Source organism: Phaenicophaeus curvirostris, chromosome 2, assembly GCF_032191515.1.
Source record: "Phaenicophaeus curvirostris isolate KB17595 chromosome 2, BPBGC_Pcur_1.0, whole genome shotgun sequence".
NCBI classification, from domain to species: domain Eukaryota; kingdom Metazoa; phylum Chordata; class Aves; order Cuculiformes; family Cuculidae; genus Phaenicophaeus; species Phaenicophaeus curvirostris.
Window position 1 is genome coordinate 44,267,216 of NC_091393.1, and position 15,963 is coordinate 44,283,178.

The 15,963-nt window shown below is 39.1% G+C and overlaps 1 protein-coding gene across 1 annotated transcript; it reads right to left on the reverse strand.

The window, feature by feature from the left end:
- Positions 1–5,040: 5,040 nt before the first annotated feature.
- Positions 5,041–15,021, reverse strand: KIAA0408 (KIAA0408 ortholog). The gene is made up of 5 exons (XM_069851827.1): positions 14,826–15,021; positions 11,069–11,410; positions 10,644–10,723; positions 8,427–9,801; positions 5,041–6,517 (listed from the first exon to the last, which is right to left on the reverse strand). The coding sequence occupies exons 1-5, from the start codon at positions 14,958–14,960 to the stop codon at positions 6,344–6,346; spliced, it is 2,106 nt and encodes a 701-aa protein (XP_069707928.1). The 5' UTR covers positions 14,961–15,021; the 3' UTR covers positions 5,041–6,343.
- Positions 15,022–15,963: the final 942 nt, after the last annotated feature.

Sequence of the window (15,963 nt, forward strand, 5' to 3'; positions counted from 1 at the left end):
ACTGGAAGGATTCTGCAAAGAAACAAGCAGACCACAGGCACACATATATTCAACCGTGGTGCACTTCCACCAATAACATCTTGAGCCGCTCTGCATCATATATGGTACCAAAATAGCTGGCATGTTGCAGGTATCTTGTGATATAGATGTGATACACAAGTGAAAGTCAGTATAATTTTCTGTGTCACCATGCCAGCTGGCAGTGTTATGTGCAGAGTTTACCCAAGTGCTATTTTCTTTAAGGAAAGTACTTTTCTGCTGTGAATACGATTTGATGATGCCAGAAATTCTTGCAGCTGTAGTAAACTACTTAAAGGATGTTTGAAGAGCACCGGCAAAAGACTCTGCAGGCACATCTGTTGCATGCCTCCAGTTGGAGGGATACTCAAAACCAGACTCCCTAGCATTAAGATCCTGTTAGCACATTACTAAAAGTCTTTGCATCCACTGAGACTGAATATTAATGGACTTTGTGTTTCCTGAGGCAATTAGTGAAGGGATTTTGGTTCTATTAATAACAGCCAGTACACCTTGCCTACCTGTATTATATGTCAAATCTGTGCAGTGCCTGCTCTCTTCCCTCCCATTTCATATTTGGATCATATCTACTCTTTAGCATTATCTCATGCAATACAGCAGCATATTTTGGGCTCACAAATTAGATATAATCTGATTTAAAAGTGTAATATGTATGGACTTGCCCCTACAGTGTCACTTTTCTGTGAATCTTTGCCATAAACACACAAACCTGTACCAGTAAAAGGAATCAAACTCTAGACCCTTAAACAGAAACGTTGTAGAATGTTGTTACTAGAGAAAAGGTATAAACCAAAAGCCCCTGGATAGGTACTAGGAAAACTATAAGAATAAACACTAATTGGTATATCGCACTCACTTCCCCCCTCCCCCTTTGTCTCCCCCCTCAAAAGTAGTAGGCTATTTAATGCTACATGAAACAAATATGATCAAAATTCAGGAGACGTCCCATCCTAGGGCAGATTTTACTTCTGCTTTGTTTCCCATATGTCCCTAGAGAAGGGCATCCATCTGCCTAAGAACATAAGACTGTAACTTTGGCCCAGTGAAGTCGCACGTACTCTAGTCGCACTGCCTGGCATGACCAGTGGAGTTGAGGTACTGTCTGCCTCTTGTATTCAAGCACAAGGTTGGTTGACATTTATCTTCCAGGAATCTCCCCATTTCAGCAGCACGGCAGAGCATGCCCTTGTGCATCGCTGGGAATCCAGTGTCGGTAGATGACATAATACGTTGTGTATTCCATAATGTTCACGCAGTGAGTGCCATCACGGACCTACTAGTGAAACCTACTGTGGCCAAATGAACCTTCGGCATTCTTCAATAACAACCATACCATCAAATAAGGAACGAGGAAAGGCTGGTGTTAACCTGGCAGAAATAACATCAATCCTTCAGCATCCTTTGCTATTAAGGGATCACAGAGTAGCAAAAGTGTATATGCAAAAAATGCTGATTGAAAAAGAACAGGCTGTACGTTACTGGAAGTATTAGGTGGTGTGAAGCTGGCAGCACAGAAGGACTCTCCATTAGAAGCAAAGAACTAGCTACAACATTTACTACAAGTGTTTCACCCTCTTCTTTGATTCTTCTGTTTTCTTTCTGATTTTTATTTGCACGCTTTCACTTTGATCATACCAAGGATTCAATCCCTCTTACGCCACAGAAATTCTGATACAATTATTATTAGAGTAACAGACAGCAAGGCACCCATAGGTATGAGTTCCCATAGCCAAACAGCAACTGGATCAACCATACACATCAGAAACATGTCTCTGTTGACACAAGTACTTTGCAAAACAGAAAAGGTGTGAAGGAGAGCAGTAGAAGCAAACCTCAAAAGCAGATTAATCATCATTTCAAAGGACAAGAGCACAAGTTTTGTGTAAAATATGCCACTAACATTTGATGAAGAAAATGCATTTTTTGTGATGCAAAACAATAGACCAAGATCTAATATATTTGTGAATTGTAATAGTAATATCAGCACTTTTTAGAATAGGCTGTCCAAAAAATGACTGTGATACAAAGTCCTAAGGTATGGTATATACATATAGACCAATGGGAATAAACCACATAAAAATATACATTCACTGGGAATCAAAGAAGGGTGGAAAGGCCAGAGGCAACAAGGGGTTTTAATTTAGAGCAAATGCATTCTGCCTTCCAGTTTAAAGAGCACGTACACACCAAAGACACCATTACACATTAGTCCAATGGAGAATATCAGCAGTATAATGGCTACAGTTGTATATTACAGATCTTAAAGCCCAAAAATTTCTTTGCATAGCAGCACTGTGAGAATTGCATAAGTTCTTGCATGCTAATAAATTTAAGCTTGGTCCAGAAATAACAAACTTCTAAAGAGAAATGGCCTGCCTGCTGGGTTGCTGTAGATCTTTGTCAAAATGCTGTTGAAGCCATTTGGATACAAAATCCCTATTTACAGAAACAATTTTTTAAATAGACAACAGGAGAAATAAATTGGTGCTCTGAATGCTCTGGAAAAATATATTATGCTGACTGCCAATTCTTTGCTCTCTGTAACAGTGAACTCCCTTACAGTATGTGTAATAGTGAAAAGATAATTGCGTGGCTGCTGGAGAATAAGCAAAGTTCATCCTTTCAGCAACATTTTAAACATACATAAGAAGTCTATCAGCAACACTGGAAACGTACTCTTGAGTTTTGAGGAATGATAATGAAGAATGATGTTTTAAAGATATTTTTTTTCCTCTACTTGTAGCAAAGGCTCTAAGTCAGGCCAGCTTTCAGGTTGAGGTGGCCTGCTATGCTGCATATGTACATACATGTTGATACCCTCCATTCTCCTCTCTAAAAGGGTCTCAGGGAAAGATTATGGTTCCACCTCCCAGCATGGAGGAGAATGATGCTTTCTGTCAACTAAGTACCAGTCAGCTGATTCCTAGTGACATCCCCATTCCAATGGGCAGCCTACTCTGTGTGCAGGGAGTCGGAAAAACTGCTACATTTATTTAGGTACCAAAGCCCATAAACATGCAACAAAGTGCGTCTTAGGCTTGTTCAGAGCACAAGTAAGAAGAACCTATAGCTGTGTTAAGAATATAAACAGCATTTGGAGGAGGAATAATATTAAAAATCTGTTTTAAAAACAAGGTTACAAAACTCACTGCTTCCATAGGTGACACTAGGATGAATAGAAAGGTCAAGTTACACTTGGATCATTTGAGATTCTTGCATGAGTGTGTGCATGAGTGTGCATACAGAGTCCTTTGCTTCAGAGCTTCCAGGGTAACATGAGGGGACCTGAAAGTCCAATGGAACACTTCCCCCTATAGCAAGTGCAATAAAATAATTATTATGGTTCAGTAATCACAGTCCTGGGAACTAAAAAATTCACCACAATGCACTGGCTCTGTTATAAGTGCGGTAGAAAAGAATATTTAAACAGTGTCAGTGGCAATTTTCTAAAACCGGTACATCCAACTAGCCATCTACAGACCAAAATCAGCAATTTTGATAATTTTGGGCATCAGGACTGATGTCTGTAATTAGACGGACACAGAAAATCCTGACAAAATAGATTTCTCCATGACCTATTAGTTTATTTCAAAACCCTTCTGTTCATTAAACTTACACACATCACGGAATGTTGTAAGTATTTCATGCTATCTCTGTTATTCAACAACATGATATATGTCAAAGGAACTGAAGGCAATCAAAGAAAATGAAGGGAACTAAAGAAACACCTTCACTGACTAATCAAGGGAAATGCTTTTGTAGTTACATACTTCAAACAGGCACAACAGTATTTTTCAGAAAAAAACCTGCTTAACTTTACCATGAAGGTAGTTTAAAAAAGTTTATTACAGTCAACACTGACTGCAATAAAGAACTATTTTTTTACAGTTCTCTCTCCTTTCCTCAGTCTTAGGCATTTAAAGCTGCTCAGCTACTTAGGCATTTAAAAGGTCAATTTGCAAGGCATTTTGGTTTGCTGATTTCCACAGTTAGCTAGAATCTTACACCATATTCCAAATTCACTATGAATCATCTCTAGCTTTTCTAGTTCTAATGAAGTTAATGGAGTGCAATCTCTAAATCAGGGCAAACAGACAAATTTATAGTACTCTTGGTTTTTCACTCAAGCACACAGAATTTTGTCTCTATCCAAATTTTAAAAGTTTTCTTCAGATTTTCTTCAAAATTTCCTGTCCTTGGTTTTTTTCCAGTAGTAACTTTGCAATAGTGTCTGAGTAAACTTTGATGAATTGTTGATCTGTTTGAAGCCTTCATATCTCGTTGAGAAATTTTCCAACCACTCACACCTAGAAAGGACCAGAAGTCTAGATTGGACAAATTACTCTGAGAGTGTTTTTGCCATGCAGGCAGCCACAATGGCGTGATAAGGCAGGATTTATGGCTCTAATGCCTGCTTACTCCAATACTGGCATGCCTGAAGAGTTAGTGATACCACCATACAGGCTATATTGCTCAGAACACATGGCCTCCTGTTTTCTCTCTCTGCAAAACTGGAGCCGTGCAGAGGAAAGAATAAGGCCCTAAAAGGAAGGAAAAAGGCATGGATTCTTAACATGATTGGAGTAGGACAATAGATCACTATCAAATAAAGCACAACTAATATTCCCTATATTGCCACACATACAATTTACTAGGACAAAAGCCTACACTCTCTCTGAATTCCTTTTAACATTCACATATGAAGGTGTGTACATTAATGGATCCTGGGATGATTTTTGAAATTACTTCGAACACACTGTTTCTCCAGAAGAAGAAAAGTTGCAAGGCAAGATCAGGCTGATGTTGAAGAAGTGCCTCTTTACTCCTTTTAACCTAGACATGCTGTTTAAAGGTAATATTTATCATCATTACTGCAATGTGCATCCAGCAACAGCCTAGAGAAGGGTGCAAAAATTCCAGTATGAAGGACACTGTCTTTCTGAAAGTTCAGCAAGAGTCTGGGTAGCATCCGTATTATCCATATTTCTTTTACACCGAGCGAAGGATCAAGCCAGGCTCTGTGCACGTCATTCAGATGGCCCATAATACCGAGTCGAGTGATGGCGAAAGCGTACTTCCAACGCCATGTGCCTAGGATTTCAAGCACCATTGTGAACATACCTTGATGCAATATTTTGTTACTAGATGCAGCTTGTTGCCAGAGTGCAAGTAAACTTCGTAACCAACTGCCATGAATCAGTTCAGGCGCAGTAAGCTAGCAAGTGGCTCAGGCACTCTAGTCTAGGAGAAGAGTAAAAAAGGGAACAACAACGGTCCTTGTTCTCCTGCCTTGAGTGAAAGTAAACAAGTCCATTGTTATCTGACTTTGCCAAACCTCAAAGTAGAATGCTAGAAGGAAAAATAAGTTTTACAGAATTGAGCATATACAACCCTTTTCTTCCCTTCATAAATTGTATGTTACACTAGTTGAAACTACTGAAGAGTTTACAGTATGCTATATATATAATGGCACATTTAAGCTTTTTAAAAGGATTGCAACATTTCAGGAATATTTCAGGTGCTGAAAAAGGCTAATGTATTACAAATCATATAGAATTTTAATTCAGAAAAAATACGTTTGGGTTTTTGACCTAGCATCGTAAGGGTTAGGAAACCGAATGAGGATGCCATGAAGCATGACTGACGAATCAGTCGAGCTAGTCTGCTTCAGATACATATTGTGAAAGGCATTATCGCTGCAGTCAGTCACCAAAATGCATATTTAGTTTTTGTACATTAAATACTACACCTGTGAACCTATGTAAAAGATATACAAAATATAAATGTCATCAGGGCTGTATATTTCAAACTTTTTAAAGTAAACACAAAGTTTATATATATATATGTAGGCATAGGTTGTAATTTCAATGTCAACACTAGCACAGTTCGTCTCTTCTAAATACAGCTCTGTATACTTCCTAGTCCAACACATGCACCTACGAACACATGATCATGCATACAGCTTAACGTTCTGCTGTTTGCAGAAGAGTCAGAATATACAGCACTATACATTGTCTCAACTCAAAATTGATTGGCAAACTAAGGAAGATGCCATTCAAAAGAAATTCCTTGTGAGTTATTACCGAAAGAACAGAGAAAACCAGGGGTAGAGTTATTTCATCTCAATAAAAACACTGAAGACTGTGGTGAAAATGACCTAAGATTCAAAATGCTTTGTCTGGCACATGGTGGGAGTCACTCTTGGACAAGAACAACAGTGTAGAACTGGTTGCTATAACACATACCAAATACAGTTAGAATGAGGTGTAGAGCTTTCACAGCACTATCCAACCCAGCTCTGGGTTCAGACTACTGAGGTCTCTGACCGAAAGGAGACAGAGCAGTTGTATGCTGTTCTTCTCACAGCAGGTGGTGCTGACGGTGATCTGGATGCCCATCTAGAAGGTAAGCGTCGATTTGCTGGCCGAGCGGGCCGTGAGAAACCCTTCCCGCTTGAACACTTAGCCGGCACAGATATCTAGAACACAAAGGCAATTCCTTGCTTTAACAAGTTACGGCTTTTGTGGAATGCAGCGGGAATGTAGGAAAACATTTGGGGTGACCTCAGAACAGGTGGTCTGAAGCTATTAAAAGGAGCACAGTAATGCACAGAATGTAAAAGAACAGCTATTTCTATGTATAGGGATTCTCACATCAGTTGCAGTTTAAAATATGTGGAGACAAGTGTCAGATACAAGGAAAAGTATAAAACGTTAATGCAAGCCAAAACTGACACTCACTTCTCATTTGTTTTCATTTTTGGAGGTTTCTTTGTCAATGAACACTATATACTGTTCTAAACATAGAACTCAGAATTAATACCATCTTACATTACTGGATTATGGTCACATACTTTTCAGGTATTTTTTGATAAATCCAATTTCAGCAATCACATCTTGCTAAGAACTCCATTTCCATTAGTGCCATGTGAAGCTGTTTACATTTGGTAACTGATTCAGAATAGTTATGTATTAATTTAGTTTCATATCTACATGCAGAGCCTTATATACACAGATTTTGATCACAGTTACAGTGGTGTAAATTTGAAATAATGAAAATCAACCAAATTACTCATGTGATGTATAGTTCTTTACGTCTTCGTGACACTATTGCTGCTGGACCTAAAATAGAACCCCCTTAATCAGGCAGTATTCTAGACTTAGGTTTGTACAGACAGAAATGGCAACATAATGTGTGAGTCTATGGAGAAAAAACATCCAGTTGGCTTAGTAAAGTTATTCTGGGCTTACATCAATGTAAACTCAGGCATTATCTAGACATTGTTTCTTCTCTCCATATTCACTGATGAAAATTTGTTTTCCTTTTAAAAGTTCATTGAATGAAAAATAAATCACAAATTTCACTTCTTTTTCCTTCTGTGCTGCGTAAAGATGTGTCTGCTAAGCAAGATGTTGCATCACTACCAGGCTGTCAGAAAGATATGCAGAATAAAATCTGGAAGAAAACCAGACTCTCAGCTGTTTAAATCCATGCACCTACATCAAAGTTTCTGAAATTGTCACAGTTTTAGGCATATCAGCTGACAGTCTGAACTCATTTAAGTTTCTCAGCTCCAAACACATTAGCCTTCTCTTTTCGGAGATGATAAGGGACACAACTCTCTGTGCTTGTTGGCCAAGGCCCTCTTCAATAAAAATGATTTTTATTTGTCTGTGGCCTTTAACAGAACCTGCAACTTATAGTATATTTTCAAACCCACACATCACTCTTTGCATTAAGAAAGAATGTTGGCAAAGGCAATATTTCTAGGTTTCTGCAAATAAAATTCAGCCAAATATAAATTAATTAGTCATGCCATATTCTTCTGATTCCGTGCTTTAATATATAGGACAAGCCTGGAACTGAGACTTGAGTAATAGGATGTCACTTTATTACTGGAAACTTTACGGAGCTACAATCCACCTTTTCATAGACAGTTGGAAGAAAATTACGAACCAAAGAGCACCCTGGATGCTGAAGAACACTATCTAAGCCCTCTAGGATTTTGACCTGGCCAAGTGTGCTTAAGCCTTTTGGAAAGTCTTATAAAATAACTCGTCAAGTAAGGGAAGGAGAGATGGAGTTAAAATCTGATTGCAGTTTGCACTAGTTCAGTCCTTGAGTAACTACACTGCAGTTAAAATCCAGCTTTACATAACAGCAGCAGAGATAAGAATCTGGCACGTTTTCACTGGTCATTCTTGCTCACATGATTCTGCCCTCCCGCAACTCTTCAGAGGAAATACTCCCAATTCATCCAGATCCTAGCCTAAAGTGTTTAATTTTACATAATTGCTTACAATATCATGTTAGCCTGCATCATTTTAGAATCTGAAGCTTAGTCTGAAACTGATTTATTTGGTTCTTGCCATTCTTATGAACCTTACCTCTGGTAACTTTTGTCTCTCTTTTCCTTGCTTGAGTTGCTGCCCAATTTGCCTGGCTGAATTCCTTGGAAATTCTTGCTTTCCTTGCTCAATCTGGAGTATTTCTAAATACTGACTTAAGGTCTCACAACTCCCATCAGTGAATTCAGAATTTGTCCACGTCCACTTATCTTTGCAGGCTTTTGCATTACACGGAGAAGTCACCGTTGATTTTTCATAGTTTTTCAAAAGCTTTTCAACAACACCATAGTTCGACCTTGAGTCAGCTGAACGCGGGCGACCGGATAAATTACTAGGTCTCCAGTCATGCTCATGAAGCATGTGCCTATAACCACTAGTATTTGGAAGTCCATTTATTTGCTTTTGTTGCCCGACTGTTCTGACAGCTTTGCCGAGGTTGCTAGTTTCTTGTTCCTTTGCTACAGAGAATTTGGGATTTGAAACACAAGACACATTTACAGTTTCTGTCCTGCTAATAGCAGACTCACACATTGGACCGCAGGGTTTCTGATCTTCTGATGCTGTCTGAGGCACCTGGTTTTCTTGCAAAGCATTGTTACGTTTATCTGTGTGAAATACAGTTCGGTTAAACTCGTCGATCTTTGCTGCTAAAGTTTCATTTCTTTGGGCCTTTCCCAAAGTATACCTAGAGTCTCCCAAAAGATCATTGTGCAGGGTATCATGGGCATAAAAGTCATTACTGCAATAAGGACTGCTGTGAGACTTGGGATTTTGTTTCTGGTGCATCTTGTTGCTTTGGGCCATATTTCCATCTGAACAACTCTTTTGGGCTGACAGTACGGAAGGTTCACTTTTACTGTCTTTTCCAAGTTTGCCCACATCATATGCCCACGTGTTGTGGCAGAAATGTGTTGGTACACTGCACTCATTTTTGGTTACAGGTATTGCAGCAGTTACCATCACAGGACCTTTCACAGACTGCCCTTCGTCTGTACAGTCTGCAGCATTTTCATTCTGGTTTATAGGTGAAGGATTCATCTGCTTCCTTCCACTCCTATAGTCTTGAGCCTCACAATTGCTTTTGATGCCTGGATCTCTTAATGGAGCTTCAGAAAGCTGTACAACTGCAGAAAGTGAGTTTGTTAGATGCCGAGAAGTGCTTCGCGGAGGAACTGGTGGAGCTTCTTTCTTTTGCCAAGGTCTGAAATCTGTTCCTTTGTCACCAGTAAGACCACCATAAGACATGTCCTTCAAAACCTTGGTGGATCTCATCAGATTCTTCCTATTATTATGTTCCTCTGTTTCAAAAGCAACTGAAGTCTGTGACTCATTGCTGGACACATGGTTCATCTCAGGCAGAATAACTGTGTTTTTGTTTTCCTCAAATTCCCCCGGGAAAGGAAGTGACTTCATTCTGGAAATAAAAGAAGAGGTGTTTTAGGGATGAGCAATACGGGTATTCCCTCAGGGCACCCCGTCATAGATTCATTCTCTCCACAAGCAGGTGTTTTAACACAGGCTGCTTAAAAATATTTGGGAGCATTTTTGCTGCAGCTGATACACCCAGAATATTTGAAACATAAATGAAGAATTTGAAGAAAGCTCAACAAAGGCAATCTTGTATTCCTTTCTGTTGCCACTAAAATATTTTCTTCTGAGTTTTTCTAGATGATTGCTTGTTTTCTTACTTATACTTTAGTACAGACAGTGGAATCTTGTGAGTTCTGATGACTCCAGTGAGAGTTTACTTGACTATATGCTGAATGAAGAAAGTCTAAGGACGTAGTGCATCCATTGTGTAGGTTTCCTAACGTTACACAACAGTATGTGTCTTTTGAGATATGTTAAAAAATCATCTATCTCAGCCAGAATTTAGAAACTATGCATCAGCTATGAATCTATTTGCTTTGAATATAACCAGGTATAGTGAATTAGTAACAGCCAGTCAACTGGTTGCAGGGGCAGGGGCATGAAAGATCTCTCCTTGCTCTTTGGGAGCAACTGAGAAGTGCTTGCCATGATGCAAACTTCCATGGGTCTACAGATAAACTCAATTTTGCTAGTAAAATGTGCCCTCGTATCATATTTCAGTATATTTCATTTGAACGGTTTATGCTGAGAACTGAAAAACTAGGAGAAAAGAAACTGCACAACTCCTAATAAATTCAATAACAAATGCTCCTTCAAACTGAAAAGGAGGACAGTCAGATTATTCATTTTCTTCACATAATATAAAAAGTCAGAATATGTTTTTACCTTCTGTGGTTGGACTTCTTTCGAATTTCCTCTTGATAGCTGCATAATTCTTCACTGACCCTGGCAAGTTCTTTAAGAGCCTTTATAAATACAAAACAGTATCTTAAGATAAATGTTTTAAATGTTATTTCCAGAATTATTTTGAAACTTGTGGTGATATGCATTTAAGACTCACAGCAGAGGAAAGTATCACAAGAAAAGACTTTAAAATGACCCCAGATTACAAATAGAGATAAAGAGCATGCTGTTAGCACATTTAAACAGTTAGAAGACACTTATCAATGACAAAATGAGAAGGAAATAGAGACAATGCCTTGCTGGAAAGCTAAAATAAGACAAATAAGTTCTTTAGGTTAACGGGACAAGCCAAAGCCCTCAGTATTTTCCTCAACCTTGTAACAGAAACATGATTATACTTTACTTACTACATTGAGATCACCAATATAATTCTTGGCATTTTTCTTGGAAGTTTTAATGCTGAGGCTGTCTTCAGGTTCCTCACAGTTCTCGAAGGCCAGACTGTCCATTAACAGAGTATTGTTTCTGGTCTTGGCTTGGGTTTCCTTACATTCGTGTCCTGTCTTACCCAGCAAACTCCCTTTTTCCATCCTGTCATTTGCAACATTGTGTTGATAGGTCAGCTCCACTGTGTCTCTCTCTTCTGAAGCAGGGGAATGAATTGACAGCTGCAGCATCTTGCTCTGAATGGCTTTATTATCATGGACGTTCATATTGGTCTCCCTTCTAAGTTTTACCTCCTGGTAAAGCTGTAAAAACAACAGAACCTTCTATTGAATCATAGAACATTGATGAACTTGAAAAGATCATAAAGTTGCCCAGTGGAAAAGGACCTGGGGGTGTTGGCTGACAGCCAGTTGAATGTAAGGCAGCTGTATGCCTAGGTGGCCAAGAAGGCCAACAGCATTTAGGCTTGTATCAGAAACAGTGTGGCCAGCAGGACTAGGGAAGTAATTGTCTTCCTCTTCCCAGCACTGGTGAGGCTGCACCTCAAATACTGTGCTCAGTTTTGGGCCTCTCACTAGAAGAAAGATATTGAGGTGCTGGTGTGTGTCCAAAGAAGAGTAACAAAGCTGATGAAAGGTCTGGAGCACAAGTCTCATGAGGAAAAGCTGAGGGAACTGAGGTTGTTTAGACTGGAGAAAGAGAGGCTGAGGGAAGATCTAATCTCTCTTTACAACTACCTGAAAGGAGGTAGTAGCAAGGCAGGCATCAGTCTCTTCTCCCAAGTAACAAGTGATAGGACATGAGGAAATGGCCTCAAGGGAAGGCTTAAACTTAATATTAGTAAATCTCACTTCACCAAAAGAGTTGCCAAGCATTGGAAGGGGCTGCCCAGGGAAGTGGAGGTATTGCAAAGACGCTTATGGACATGTTTCAGTGGTGGACATAGCAACTTTACATTTATGGTTGGACTCAATGATCTTAAAGGTCTTTTCCAACCTTAATGATTCTGTGATTCTGATTCTATGATTTCATCTTCTGTTTTGAATAATGCTTCGTTCAGTAGTACCAAGTAGAAAGATTTTACACATATTAGCAGAAAACTGTTGAGTCACAAAGTGCAATAGGTCACAGGCCATTATTGTCACAGGATGATGAAAGCTCCGTTACCATTCACAAACTCTTTGTTGTGGTTTTAATATATTGCTTCCATCCACAGCATGGGATTGGAAACAATCTCAGGCGATCAATAGTCCTGCCTCGAGCCAGAAGCTGTGTGGTTGTCTTCCAAGTAATAGCAGTGCACTATGTGGTGTTCACAGCCCTAGTCTGATGGACGGGAAATGTGAGGGAATGTGAGGGCTGTGGCTATGTTATGGCCTGTTAATGTATATTAGTTTAAGGACGGGAAGTGAAGTCTCATCACAAACAGCGCCATCTGCACTAAAGCAGACTCTCCCAGGCAAGTGGAATTCTTCCCTACGACTATCCCAATAAATCAGTACTGCAGAACCATGTTGTTTGTTAAAGTGCTGTCACCTTCTTATCTTCGTTCATGCTATCTGCTGAGATCCAGTGGCTTCATTAGTAAATGAAAAGGTGTTAATTTCTGTCACCCAGCAGATTCAAACTAGAAAACTGTGATGAATGACAAATTAGAAAAAATAGCAATATCATAAAAACCTCTTCTGCTTACACTATCATTTCCAGTGCCAAGAATCCCACAGCTCTATATAAACATTCATTTTTAACTTGCTTTTATGAAGAAAGCACAGAGCAGGCACCTCTGAACAGACATCTGCCTGCTCTCTAGCAGTGCACAAGGCCAACACAACAGCTTTTGGAAGGACAGTGAAAAAGAATAACAACATAAAGGACATGTGGCCATTTCATGGGTACTGCTGTGGATCAGAAGTATTCTCGCATTCAGAAACTTGAGACTTGACCTCATCCTGGACTTTCAGACTTCACTTCCAAAGCCCAGCTGCTCTTGGAACCCACAGGGTGAACTTTGCAATTTTCAAGAAATGTGGGCCTCATACAGACTCAGCACAGCAGTAAGAAGAAAGGATACCACCTCTGAACACAACAATATAGTTTCCTGAACCACATATGTCTTCCTGTGGGATTCCAAGAATTAAGTTATGTTTTGCTAGGCTAGAGAAAACTACAAAATGAAAATACATGTTGGTAAGCTAGCATGAGTTTTATTGAGGAAATAGAGCAGATCTACAGATGATGGTATTTAAAAGGTATCTATCTCCCCTTTCTCCGGCCATACTGGTGAAGAAATGACAGACAACTGAAATCAAGAACAGCTATAGACACAGCCTAAGAAGTGACCTTAGGATACCAATAACTTTGGGGTATCATCTGCAGTTTTGTCTTGTCCTGCAGTTCCTGGCGATTTGCTTCATTCTCTTACCCTTAGCTCCATTCCATTCTTGATCTGTTTTTCTGTCTCTGTCACACATTCCTAATCCATATGCTAATAAAAAAAATGGAAAAAAACCCATGGTCTTCACTGCCATCGTCAGGACTACTAATAGCCAGAAAATCTCTTCACAGTACATTACCATTATTCCAAATAATGTCATATACCTAACAAACTGAAACTCAACTACAGATACAGATCACATTACTAACTTTTGAAGAATCTTACCTTGGTGGTGAAATTAGGTAAGACAGCACGGCAATATCCTAACACAAAAGATAAAATGTGGCTTTCATACCAAAGCCTGCCAGAATTGCAGGTAAAATACAAGAGAGCTGACATTACGGAGTTATGCTACAGGCTGGTTTAATGGGCAGTGTATGGCTGCAATTCATTTGGCTCTGATCATTTTTCTTCTCATATTTTCATGTGAGCAATATCTGCCATACATTCCTGCGTGGCTCAGCCACAGGCCAGAGCTGGCAGGGAGCAAACAAAACTATTCCCTGTGCATACTAGAATGAAAAATGTGGAAAGTTCAGTGGTGAAAAGCTTTCTTCTATATGTCACCAAGGCATATTCAATTTATGCATTACAGAGTGCCAGAGGGTTCTGCTGCAGTGACAATGCGGGGGTAAAGTATAATTTACCTAAACTATTTCTGGGAGGAGATGCATTAGAAATGGCAGAGAGTGTTTGTTACTATGTGTTAACACAAGTGGTATCAGAACTTTCATGCTATTTACTGTAGCCATTTTCTCTACTAGGAGCCATCCATAAATGGAGCAGGTTCTAGCCAGTATGATTCTGCATCATGCAGTTTTTAAGGTATGATATTCTTTTTAATATTACCATTTTCCCCAGCACACCTGTGTGATATAATCCCTTTTTGCCAGAGAATTATGATACCTAGATATTTTGTGACTAAATATGCATTTTCTTAAACAACATAAATGCAGTTGCTCAGCGCATACGTACTTGCCAAACACATGTATAAAATGAGCAATGTGGCTCATGCTTAGCATAACTGGCAGCAGTACCTACAGCTAACAATATCACAGCAAACTTCACACAAAGTAAAATTTAACCTTCTGATCTGTATTCAATGAGCAATTGCAAATACTGCTTAGCCACAGACTTTGCATTCTACCATTAACTATTAGAAACTTTCAGTGACAGATAAGAAACAGGATATAATTCTGAAAAAAAATTGAAGATTGAAGCAAACTAGTGACTGGTAAGACTCAAGTGATAATGTTAGTGTTCAGAGTTTTGTTTAGAATTACCTCTTCTATTTTCCTCTGCATGACCTTCCACTGACATTCCCATTCCTTCCGTTCATTGTCAAATCTCTCCAGCAATTCCATCTTCTCTTTATTCCAGTTCCTTTCAGTATTCTCCAGTTGTTTACGCAGGTCCATGGTTACAGTCCGTGTAGCAGCAAGATGACAGCTCTGCTTTTCTTTCTTTCCTGAATGTTTCCTGGAAATTTATCAGAGTAAGTCTTGTATTTAATTCTGGCTTTCAGGGAGAAAAATAACTAAGAAAATCCCTCACAATAATTAACTAAAATGTGCTTGCAGGAGACAGCACCACAGGATTGCAGGAATGCCTGCCATAGTGGGCTCTGTACTGTGGCCACTTCACATCTTTTTCATTTCTCTTCACTATAAACCACTTTTCAATGAAATTCGAGTCTGTGTGATATTGAATGGCACTTCAGGACCTTGGGATCCCGCAATGCCTGCCCTTGATGGTGAAAGCTATTTTTAAGTTTGTTCAGAAGACAACTGCCAAGTGTAAAGGTATCATGTTTGCTCACACAGTCCTTTCACACATGCATGTAGTACAACAAAGACTGTGACATTCTTTTAGTAGTTGAAGGCTAAACTTGATACATGAAGAAAATTCTCATGGCTGTATGAATGCTTTGGAATATATGAAGGAAAATAGGAGAAAAGCTGGTAATGGGCAACAAATATACGTATACAGCACAAAGCATCATTCTACTATATAAAGGACTACAGGTTATTATAACGAGTTCATGTATTTTGGATTTACAAATCTAAATGTATAAACATTGATTTCAGAACTAGCATACGGAAAACCGAAAACTATTTTCCAGCAGTACTAACTCAAATTTAGTTCAAAACCTTGTTCAGGATATTAAACTAATTTGTGCTTCAGTTTGTCCTTCCTCTTCAGAACTCTTCAGTACCTTACTATCTGCATAAAGAATTATTAATAGAATCAATAAATATGTATACTTTAAGGTACATATTTTTGATCTGCCCATGTGGCTTTGGAGCAGAACAGTTACCAATTTTATGGGTCTGGTTTTCTTGTGTTCTTAGGCTCTCCAATGGAGACTCCACTACCATCAGCACATTTACTATCCCAGCAAGGCCACAATAATATTCATTC

Bases quoted from the DNA above. Each gene is read 5' to 3' on its own strand.
- KIAA0408 (XM_069851827.1), bottom strand. From the start codon at position 14,960: ATGGACCTGCGTAAACAACTGGAGAATACTGAAAGGAACTGGAATAAA. The intron at 10,724-11,068 runs GTAAGTAAAGTA...GTATTTATAAAG, and splicing joins ATATTGGTGATCTCAATGTA to GCTCTTAAAGAACTTGCCAG. The intron at 9,802-10,643 runs GTAAAAACATAT...TTTTATTTCCAG, and splicing joins AAGAAGTCCAACCACAGAAG to AATGAAGTCACTTCCTTTCC.